General features: G+C 36.7%; 1 protein-coding gene across 1 annotated transcript; it reads left to right on the forward strand.

Moving 5' to 3' along the window:
- Positions 1 to 507: 507 nt before the first annotated feature.
- LOC108431758 (platelet basic protein) lies at positions 508 to 3,631 on the forward strand. The gene is made up of 3 exons (XM_017705111.2): positions 508 to 608; positions 1,644 to 1,764; positions 2,916 to 3,631. Exons 1-3 carry the CDS (start codon positions 548 to 550, stop codon positions 3,004 to 3,006), a joined length of 273 nt encoding a protein of 90 aa, XP_017560600.1. The 5' UTR covers positions 508 to 547; the 3' UTR covers positions 3,007 to 3,631.
- The last annotated feature ends 8,865 nt before the right edge of the window (positions 3,632 to 12,496 follow it).

Raw genomic sequence — 12,496 nt, forward strand, 5'->3', positions numbered from 1 at the left:
TTTATAGACACATGCCTAGGGGCCCAAGCCTGCTCCCCCTCAGGTATGCAATTTATCTAAAAAACTAAACTGTCTTTACAAGCAGCACAACGAAGAAACTTTAGCCTTAAAGCCTAGACTGTGCATCACTGTGCAGACATAATGTGCACAAACACCACACGGCTCCCATGGTTAGCAAAACTAGCTCTCTGTTAGCCACATATGGCCAGGAAATGCAGTTTTAACTGACTCACATATCATCAACAACCATCTCAATGTATGAGGTCTTAGGATAAGGGTATACATTTTTATGTGTGTTGTCATTCTAGTGAAAATGTGATGGAATTCCAAACGTACTCATCATCACTTTCTATATCATTACATCATTGCATCAGCAGTCACCCAAGAGGGTAATGGAAAAGCATGACTGCTGATGCAATGAGGCATTGGAAAAACCCCTGTGTGGGCATCCCCAAAAGAGCTCTATAAATTCATTCCTTTAGTTTCTGTTTTAGCCAGTCCATCACATCCTCTGCTAGAGAGCGGTCAAGCAGCTGAAGACTCAACCATGAGCCGACCCATCCTCCTTCTGCTCCTCGTGTCTCTGGTGTGTGCAACTGTTTGCACAGGTATGTGGGGATTGTTTATTAGTTCTGACTGAGGCAGGCCAAGTATAGAGGCTGATAATTCTGACATATGCTTACATAGTAAATGATATTTTGCTGATATACTGTACTAGTTCAGTTTTGGCTAATGAGAATTGAAAATGAGTTTTGTCTCATCAGCAGCTCTGTATCATTTGGCATGTAGCCACCATTCAAAGTTCAATCCATTTGTTATCCACTCATTCCAGTTTTACTCAGTATAATGAGTAATTAATAAGACACTGGAAATGGATAAAAACTTTTCTAATTCACATTCTTCAAGGAAACAATGGCAAAACCGTTCTTGGTGCGAGTCCAATGAAGAACCACTTTTGCTTCCCCGAGGAACCCTACATTGGAACCCTTTTAAAAATTAGATGTACAACCGAGAAGAACCTTTCAAAAAGACTTCTACATAACGTAAAGGTTCTCTATAACCTTTAAAAGCTTCCATGGATGTGTGGTTCTTTGAAAATCTTTAACTGGCATAAAAAATATTATATTTACAGTACTGTGCAAAAGTTTTAGGCATCTAAGCAATTTTTAAAAACAATTTACCTCAGCAGTGAGTTTATCACAATATACACTAGAATAAAGTCACATTCAAAAAAAAAAAAAAACGTGAAAACAATCAAAGTAACAAGAATTTCTTGGGTCCATATTTTTCCTTAAACAAACATCCATAAAATCACTATTTATTATATATATTATATATCAGCAAATAAACACATACTACACAAATAAAAAGATTTTGAAAATGTGTCTTGGGTGCCTAAGACTTTCGCACAGTACTGTATATAATATAGAGTTTCCTTAAACTTTCAAAATGTTCTTCACACATCCACTGAAGCCTTTTTCAGGGAACCGAAAGTGGTTCTAAGTTTTGGTACTTATATCTTCTATTCTTCTATTAAGTCTATGACCGGCACAAATGCAGAATAATGTCTGATGGCAAATCTGTCACATCACTTCAAGGCAATGTTCTTGTCTGTTTAGTAATGATCTCTCTCTATGCTGCAGCATTCCGACTGGACAGTCGACAGCGTTGCCTCTGTATGACTGCCCATAAAGTCAAGCCCTCGACCATCAAGGACTGGAAAGTTCATCGTCCTAGTGCGTACTGTCGCAACACTGAGATTGTGTAAGTCTGTCCAAATATAAATCCAGGAACATTTTATGCTACATGTGGTACTACAGGACATTACTGATGACTTCAGTCATGCACATGTCACTTATATATAAACTTTATCTAGGTTCTCCTTTATATAGTTATTTAATAAATGCTAAAGGTAAGAAGAACAAGACGACATTTTACTTACAGAGCAATTTTCAGAGAGATAGCAATTGGTAGAAATTGGGTTATAGACAGATGATAAAGTTCAGTTAGTATGTATGAGAGTATGAGAGCATAAATACATTCAGAGTGTAACTAAAAATAAACTGAAACATATCACATACAGTACTGTGCGAAAGTCTTAGGCACCAAAGATACATTTTCAAAATCTATTTATTTGTGTAGTTTGTGTTTATTTGCTGAGAAAAGTGTTAATATTTGAATAAACTAAATGTATAGAATATTAATTAATAATGATTTTATGGATGTTAGTGTGTTTGTTTTACTATTTTTATATGTAGTATTATATGTAGTTAAAAAGCAACTCCTGGTTTGACCAATCAGTGCTTCATTAAATTGTGCTCATGATGTAATTGATGATATTAACAAGTCTCTGTGGAGGCTGTGAAGATGTCAAGGAAAAATATGGACCTAAGAAATTCTTGTTACTTTTTATTGTTTTTATGTTTATTTGAATTATGAATATGACTTTATTCTAATGCATGTTGTGATAAACTCACTGCTGACGTAAATTTTTTAAAAGTTTGCTTAGATGCCTAAAACTTTCACACAGTACTGTAGATAAAATTTCAATATTTTTAATTTGATATATTTTGAGCACAGCTAAAAAAATGCATCTTTTTTCATGAAATTACCTAGAAATAACATATCAAGAGAAGAACAGGAGACATAAAATTGAACCTTATGGGACACCACAAGAAATGTTATAGTACACAGTTTTATTGCATTGTGCTTACATTTTTGTCTGATCATAACGAATTAAATGTTGATACTTTTTAGTAACTGCAAAGAAAATAATATGGTTGATTTAAGTAGCACCCCCTAAGTAAGGGCCACCAATTGTTCAAAAATGGCCCTGAAAAACTGGAGCTTTGTGCATTGCATTACTGCTGTGGTTCAGATTAAGCTAAAAATTTGCCTTTGTTTAATGTTTTCAGGGTGACGCTGAGGAACCAGAAGAAAGTCTGCTTACATCGAAACACAAAAATATGGCAACTCATAATGCAAAAAGAGCTGGGGTCAGTGTAAACACTAATACTGTCAGAAACCAGCCTCTGATCCATAAAGCCGAGGGAGTCGCATTAAACTAAGACCCTTATGAAATCTTAGGGGATGGAGGGTTGTACAATACACAAGAGCATTTCCTGCATTTTGCATTATAACCTTTCAATCATGATACTGTTGAAGTGTGTGTGTGTGTGTGAGAGAGAGAGAGAGAGAGAGAGAGAGAGAGAGAGACCAAAACCTCAAACTTCGTGGCAGCCACCCAGAGCTCTAAGGCCAGTAGCCAGGGCAAGCTGATCGGACAGCTATACCTTCTGTTATAAATGGTCAAAGCAGAGATTATATAAGCAGCTGATAGAAATTGTGATGTTTTCCTCAGGTTTGGCAGGGGATATGAGTTTCTTGGTCTTAAGATTAGGGTAGAGACACAACGAAGAATTCAAATGAACCCCTGAAAGCTATGGACACAGGACAAATGAATCTGTGACTGTCAATGTTATGATTTTAAATCTTATGTAAGTACTTTCTTTTTCTTTTGTGCTGGCATATATGTGTCTATATTTAATATTGATATTAAGGTGTTTGTTGAGTGTCATACTTTTATTACGGAATATTCACAATGTGCCTTTTTATAAACAATTCTGTTGCTTTAAATGATATGTTAGTTTATTTTTGGCAATAAATACTGTACACACAGTATAACACCAGTATAATATATACATAATATATATATTTATATATATATATATATATATATATATATATATATATATATGTGTGTGTGTGTGTAAGCATAGTATTGACAAGGTGACACTTAAGTGACACATAAGTGGTGAACTGTGAATGTTACAGTTAGGCCATAAATGTGAAAAACCTCTAAAAGAATGCTCATTTCTGCTAGTACACTTGTGGTATTTTAGTGGTACATTAGCACTAAGCTAACAGCGATTCACATTAACTTTTTTGGTTGTTCTTAATTAAACTTGGGCATAGAGTGGCATTTTTTCCCTCACAAAATCGGTTCCACCCACTGTAAATCAAAACACGACTGGTTGATTCCACTGGTTGATTTCATTTCCGCATTTTGTCGATAATCAGACCTATTAGGCCTTTATTTCCACTATTCACTATTAAAGTCCTAACCAATGGAGGAGCTTGCTTGGCTGGATCTTCCCAGACACCACAGAGAAGAAAACTCCTGTTTGGATCACTTTTGTTGGGCGTTTCAAGAGTCTAACCATTTTGTTTCCAACCAAAACTTAACAATGAAATGTGTTACTACAGTAATACAGAGTATTACTACAAAACTTAAGTAAGCAGTTGAAGAGTTCAACAGATATAATTTTATTACACAAAAAACAACAAAAAAAAAACAGGATTTCTCTGAAAGCCTTAATGGCCTTAAAGTTTCACCATTCATAAATACTTCACTTAGCTAAGTGTTTTGGTTTACTTCTTTCTTTTTGCAAATTTGCTATCATTTATTATCGGCAGTATTTGATTAGTATCATGTATAACTTTGTTTAAAAATACTTGTGAAAACAGGGTGTTGTGAGTGTTATTCATAAGCTACTGTAAGTGTGACAACATCTTAGTTTATAAATATCACAATATCACGTCCCCCATTGGACTGTGGGCTGGTTTCCTTTAGAAGTCTGATTGATGAGAAATCATGTGACTTGCAGATCTATGTATATAATATATGATCACACCAAATTTCTGAATATGACTTTGTGAACTGTGGGGAATCCCATGTACCCATTCTGATGCCACACACATACTAGTCACAAAATACACAGATCTGGAAAAATCCACAGGTGTTTTTGTCCATCCTTTCACTGTGAGAAGACGCTATGGATCTGAAAAGATGTGTAGCTGTCGAAGTTGTTCTTGAAAAAAGAGCATAGGCAAAAAAGTAAAAAATCTTCAACTCAAACAAAGAAGCTACTTGTGATCTCAGATCAATGGCTTGACCACCCTACATTGAATGTATTTGGGATGACTTGGACAATAAGAAGCAGAAAATGCAAACAGCCTCTAAAAGTTGTCTCAAATGATGTACTCTGAATGGCACTGTAGGTATTAGATAGTAACTGTAAATACTGAGTTTCCTTAAGAAGAGATCTAGAAATGGTTAGGCTAAGACACACACACACACACACACACAATCACACAATCACAATGTATCATCATTTATGTGAATTTAATCTAATTAATTTTTTTATAAAAGCTTACGGCCCTGAAAAATAGCTTTATATTTCATTTTCACAGATTTTTGTGACTTCCACATAGTGCTGTAAAGATCGTTAGACAATGCATTGCTAGTTAACAGACTTGACTGACTACAACGAAAAAAGACACACACACACACACACACACACACACACACACACACACACACACACTAGACTATTAGGAAACTCCATTCTGATGTTTCCTTCCTCCTCTTTCCTGCTCCAATAATCAGGAAAGGGAAAACAAACAGCATTGTTGTGTTCCTAAGAGACTTCTTGTAACCACGCAATGATCATACCACCAATGTTTGCATACACATTATTAGTGTGACTATAGGTTCTTATTTTGAACATCACTGAAACCCGTTCAGAGCATAGTGTGACAAGGGCGTTGTGATGTCAGACTGGATTTTGTCCCGTCAAAGAAAGTCATTTAGCTCAGTGCCTTTGCATTTTGGTGACTGATCCATTTATGCATGACCTTCAGTGTCCTTTGCTCTAATAAGAATAATTGTGTCATTGTTGAGCAGAACAGGAAACACAGAGCTATCCCCAGGCACTTCCCCAGTGTTTCGCGTGAGTGTTTGCTGATTTGAATAGAGGTCTAATTAACCCTGAGAGATTTATGACTTTTCAGATTTTCATGAACTTTCAAGACCTAAACAGTTGGGTCATAGAGTTTTGATTTGAGAGGACCGGTGACTGAAACTTTAATGTAAGTTACGCCCTCCACTGGCAGAACTAATTAATTACAGCAAGCTTTGTATTTCGAGCAATCTTTTGTAATGTTCTATGACTGTGAATAATTACTATTTGTCGTAATACTAAAGAAAATAACATTAGATAATTACCGAAAAAGTAAATTTATGAATTGGAGTGAAATTTGTGGTCCAGAACTAATACTCCTAACATCTGTACATGACCCCATGCATGTTCTTGTGGCTGAATACATTCAAATCCTTCAGACGTATAGCGTTCAAGTGATGCAAACCACACTTCTGCCTAATGTCAGAATGTCTGGTGTGTTTTGTCACTTAATTTACAAGATCCACTTACTCAGCCCACAGATGGTCTAATATTTATAGTATACTAAGCTCATTTGTACATTAATAACTCCACTCAATCGTATGTAGATACTTGTGTCCAGTGGTTTTATCCATCCACACTTTCACAAGCATTGAGCCATTTGGAGCAAGATATAATGACTGGACTAAAAAAGCTTAAAAAAAAGAAAAAAGGTTACTTTGAAGCATTTAGATGATAAGAAATGAGAGATTCTTGTGTGATTTTAAACACATATTTCACACAAGTCTGTTTTTTCTGTTGCATAGTTTTTCTGCTCATATGATATAATTGCCTCCAGTACAGCATACAATATAGTACACTACTGAACAAGAATATGAGTCTTTTTAAAACTGTAGCTTTCACCACAATTAAAAGACACACAGCTTTCACATAAGTTGTGGTGCTTTATTCACCAGCTGTTGTTGGTCACATGTCGGTACATAAGCAGAGTTTTCACTTTACTAACAGGTTGTTCAATATCCAGCCAATGCCTCTCTCTCTGCACACACACATACATCATGCATGTCCTCGCCCCAACATCCACAATAAAAGTCCTAACCTAACCTACACATAAGCTAAACAAAATTGTGTGTGTGCGTATACAGTGTATCACAAAATTGAGTACACCCCTCACATTTCTTCAGATATTTAAGTATATCTTTTCATGGGACAACACTGACAAAATGACACTTTGACACAATGAAAAGTCGTCTGTGTGCAGCTTATATAACAGTGTAAATTTATTCTTCCCTCAAAATAACTCAATATACAGCCATTACTGTCTAAACCACTGGCAACAAAAGTGAGTACACCCCTTAGAGACAGTTCCTGAAGTGTCAATATTTTGTGTGGCCACCATTATTTTCCAGAACTGCCTTAACTCTCCTGGGCATGGAGTTTACCAGAGCTTCACAGGTTGCCACTGGAATGCTTTTCCTTTCCTCCATGACGACATCATGGAGCTGGTGGATATTCGAGACTTTGCGCTGCTCCATCTTCCGCTTGAGGATGCCCCAAAGATGTTCTATTGGGTTTAGGTCTGGAGACATGCTTCGCCAGTCCATCACCTTTACCCTCAGCCTCTTCAATAAAGCAGTGGTCATCTTAGAGGTGTGTTTGGGGTCATTATCATGTTGAAACACTGCCCTGCAACCCAGTTTCCGGAGGGAGGGGATCATGCTCCGCTTCAGTATTTCACAGTACATATTGGAGTTCATGTGTCCCTCAATGAAATGTAACTCCCCAACACCTGCTTCACTCACGCAGCCCCAGACCATGACATTCCCACCACCATGCTTGACTGTAGGCATGACACACTTATCTCTTTGTACACCTAACCTGATTGCCGCCACACATGCTTGAGACCATCTGAACCAAACAAATTAATCTTGGTCTCATCAGACCATAGGACATGGTTCCAGAAATCCATGTCCTTTGTTGACATGTCTTCAGCAAACTGTTTGCAGGCTTTGTTGTGTACAGACTTCAGAAGAGGCTTTCTTCTGATGTGACAGCCATGCAGACCAATATGACGTAGTGTGCGGCGTATGGTCTGAGCACAGACAGGCTGACCCCCCACCTCTTCAATCTCTGCAGCAATGCTGACAGCTCTCCTGCCCCATATCTTTCAAAGATAGCACTTGGATGTGACGCTGAGCACGTGCACTCAGCTTCTTTGGACGACCAACACAAGGTCTGTTCTGAGTGGACCCTGCTCTTTTAAAACGCTGGATGATCTTGATACTGTGCTGCAGCTCAGTTTCAGGGTGTTGGCAATCTTCTTGTAGCCTTGGCCATCTTCATGTAGCGCAACAATTCATCTTTTAAGATCCCCAGAGAGTTCTTTGCCATCAGGTGCCATGTTGGAACTTTCAGTGACCAGTATGAGAGAGTGTGAGAGCTGTACTACAAATTTGAACACACCTGCTCCCTCTGCACCCCTGAGACCTAGTAACACTAACGAGTCACATGACATTTTGGAGGGAAAATACCATGTAGGTTTAGTCTTAATCTTTGTCAAAGAGTTGGCCACTCTGAAGCCACCTCATCTAAGCCCTGTATGAAATGACGAAACCTGAGACATGTTTTTACTTATGTGCTTTTCCGAGAACAGTTATTTTCAGTCTAAAACCCGACACTGAGGATGTCCTAAAATGTACACCACAAAAAAGAGAGCGTTTTGAACAGGCATGATATTTGCCTGCAGAATAGAACATGTTTTTAGCCAACATGATTAACAATTTCTAGAGCAATCTCAACTATATTAGGTTTGATAAATGTGGTGTTTAGGATATGTCAGATAATTCAATGTTTCAAAGATATGTTTACACGTGGGAGTACTGATGTTTTGCTACAGTTAAAATATGGCATAAAATAAATCAATAAATGAACAAGGTTTTTAATGGCCAGTAAATTAGTTTTTACTGTCACTGGGCACAGGCCTACTTAATGACATGTTTGCCTTATGCTGATGTTGTGTTTTAACTTTAACATTGTGGCTATAACCTTTAATCCAGTCACTGTATTTCTTGAAGGTATTTTTTCAGATCCACTTTTCATTTTTCAAATGTTTCAAAATTTGTATCTGTAACTCTCCTTTGCACTGGAAGAATAGGCATCTTCTTAATGCAGGTGAGACTGTAGCTAGAGCCAAGGATGTGTTCAAGATGCCAGTGAAGTTGACATATTGACATATTAGATGTTAGAGGCAAGGTGTGCTGTCAGGTCCAGAAGCTTTGTTCCTGTTTACTTTCATCAGAGTTTTCCTCGCACATGTGATCTTTGGACAATGAGAGCATCTGGCCATCAGAGGGAGCTGTGAGCCTGTTGACCAAGCAAGCATAGATATTCAGCTCATCTGGCCTCTGTAATCAACTGTAATTCAAGTTAATACTTTTTATAAAAAATTGACAAGGTTTAGGGAATGTTAGTATCTTAAAACTCCAGATACATTTGTATTGTATCTATATGATATAAAAGCTCAACTGTAAGATGTTGCTTTAGTTCTAGTGGTCTTCAAGTTATTTCCATTATGTGAAAACGTGATCTAAAATCAGTTTAGGGAAATGGAAGTGTTGTGTAATAAAATACAGTATTTCACTTACAGCATAATACAAAAAAGTCAGAACTAAACTCTGCAGGAAAGTAGATTGAGATTTGGGTTAATCTGCCAAGTACTGAATCAGCTAGACTGAAACTAATATTTCCACAGTGTTTTGACTCTTTCTGAAACATAGAAGGCGACTACTTTTTTGGCAAAAGAAATTGCCAGTTTTAAAGCACATTTGAGACAATGTTTGTTTTCTTCATTTTACAGAATTTGTATAAAAACAATACAACACTCAAGCTTGTGTGTTATCATGAATAGCATCATGGCTGTGATTATCTACAATACTCAGGGGTAATTTAACCTGCACTGTATAAAAAGTGGGATTTAACTAAAAAATACTGACCTACTTCAAATAGTAACTTAATGTGAATCTGTGTTTTATGCCCTCTCAGCTTAATATTTGAAGTTCAAATAACAAATACATTTAAGGCCCAACAACCAAATTTAAGTTGAAATTACCTTTTTCTTAGTGTCCATGTGGCCCTTGGGGCTACAGATGATAATTTGTAATTGGAGAGTTACACACAGTATCCAAAAACTAAAAAAAAAAAAAAACAGTAATGATTTCCAGCACTGCCACTCATCATCTCTTCATAACTGCACCAGATCCAACCTTTAATTACACACTGCTGTCACCTAATAATAGCAGCGAAGATCCTGTATTTACTGAATAATAAGCCTTAGTATGTAGTAAGCCTGGGATTTTAAGGGGTTAATTTATACCCAGTACCAAACCATATATAGTCGGTCAAAGTTTGAAATTTGCACTGAAAAGGCAGTCAATTCCCAAACAAAGCTAAATGGTGCAGCAGTTCTAGCACCTTTAACTGCTGCACCATTTAAGGTGGAATGGACAACTGAATTATGAAGCTGACAAATAGGAAGCCAGTTAGCTCAAAAACAGAGTTTGAAAAGACTTTGTTAGCTGATAGTAAATGTGATAAATTCACTAAAATGATCAAAGATAATGATTGAAAGATTTATTCCATTAAACCCATACCAATACACTAAGTTGGTATATAAAAATGTAAACATCTGAACTTGAGATAAATTCAAACTTGAGCTCATATGTGCTATAGCTGCACTTCATCCAATCTGCCACTTCTCCAAAGGTGTCTGGTACAGCTCAGTCAGAAAAACACCCATCCACTGCTGTAAAACATGCTTTTGCTCAACCCAGGCACATTTGTCCAGTGAAAGCAACATTACTAAGATAAAATCAAACTGCTGTGATGCACAACGGCAAGGTAAAAACAACACAGCAAACTTAAAAACCTAAACCTAAACATTGAGAGCAAAATTATGCTGCCACAGCAGGCTTGTAATATGTTTGGGGTACATTCATGTCTTATCTGTGATGAATACTTACATGTTACATATTTGCTTTGACATTTTCCCAAAGCTAATTTCAATCTTTATTGTAAAAGAGTATTATAGGTACCAGAACAAAAATTGACAATAACAAGCATTTTCGGCTTCAATGGGACAGATTCCTCTATGGGACAGAATTTCACTTTAAATGTCTTTTAAATACAGCTGGAGCTTCAAATACACTGGTACTCTGAAATGGCCTGAAAGTTTGAGGCAACGGCGATTAACAACAGGTGCTGGGCTGAGAAAAGAAGGCAGAGCTTGGCGGAAGGTGGAAGGATTTCATTTGCTATAATACAGTGATAGCACTCATAGAAAACAAATCAAATTTCAAACGGCTTATGAAATATTCTGTCCACAGTTGATTGGTTGGGCCTGTTTTCATTCCGTGCAGGCCCAGGCAGTGGAGGACTGTGATACGGACTTAAATTAAATGTTTCTTTTTTCTATAAGTAATGGTACTACACAAAGTTTATTATTTCAGCAGGCCAAGAAAGGTTGAACTCCACAATAACCCATCAAGAGCCCGGGGTTGGCAGTTACCATGCTTGCTGCATCTAACATAAAATTTAGGCCAGCAAAGCCAATTTGGAAACAACACGAAAAGCTCTGAGGTTCATGACACTTGTTTATCACATGGAGCTATCTTTCATGAAAGTCGTATAAATAAAGAAAAAAAATGGTACAGGTTGTTCTATTAACGACAGGACTGCGTCAAACAACAGACACTGCTTATGAAAGTGAAAGTTGTGAAACAAGGAGAATTAGCAAATCTGATGACTTGACAGTATGCATGCTTGCTATGTAAGCGCTATCTAACAGTATACAGGCCACATTTATCATCTTACAGGACCACTTGCAGTGCGTAAGACACCAACATTAAACAACAAATCTGCATTTGCAGATTTGCAGTAAACCCTATCAGATAGAAGCAGGTTGGATAACACTGGTTATAATGTATGGTCAGAAGTTACTGTGACCTTTATAAGCACATCTGTGGTTCCTTAAAAACCAACACTGACAAAAGAAAACTTAAACAGCTGTCAACCATTCCTTCTGTATATAGTGGAACTACATAATTTAGTGAGCAAATATTGATCAATACTATAAATTCCAAATTAAAATTTTAAGATTAAAATGTATTTATGTACATTCATTTATTAAATATCAATCAGCATTTGATCCCAAATTATTACCATATATTTTAATAGTAACTTATACTGTGTAAAAGTCAGAGAACACCTTTAAGTTTTTTTTCATTTCCAGTCAAAATGGCCATTTAGTAAATTTATTATGTATTTTCCAGCAGATATTTCTGTACAATATGTGAAAAATTTGAAAGTTGCAAAACTGGAGTTCAAAACAGACATAAAGAAACAGGAAGCTTGCATCATTGATATATAGTAGAAATTCAAGCTTCACTCTTGTATGAGATCTAAAAAATCCATGGGGGTTTCTGTCCATCCTTCTCCACTGTGAGAAGATAATTCAATGCTTTGAGCCTGAAGGGTTGTTTAGGCCTAGCTGTCAAAAAGTTGTAGAAGAGAAAACAGAAAAAAGAAGTAAATCTGCAATAGAACACCGAAACTGGACATCTCCAATGTGGAATAAGGTATTACGGACTAAAGATGTAGAAAACACAAAGAATTTGTGTTTTGGGATTAACTGGGTCATGTGAGAAGCAGAAAATGCAACTAACTTCAAAGACTGAACTTTAGAGGTGTGAAAAACATCC

The sequence above is a fragment of the Pygocentrus nattereri genome, chromosome 20, assembly GCF_015220715.1.
Source record: "Pygocentrus nattereri isolate fPygNat1 chromosome 20, fPygNat1.pri, whole genome shotgun sequence".
NCBI lineage: Eukaryota > Metazoa > Chordata > Actinopteri > Characiformes > Serrasalmidae > Pygocentrus > Pygocentrus nattereri.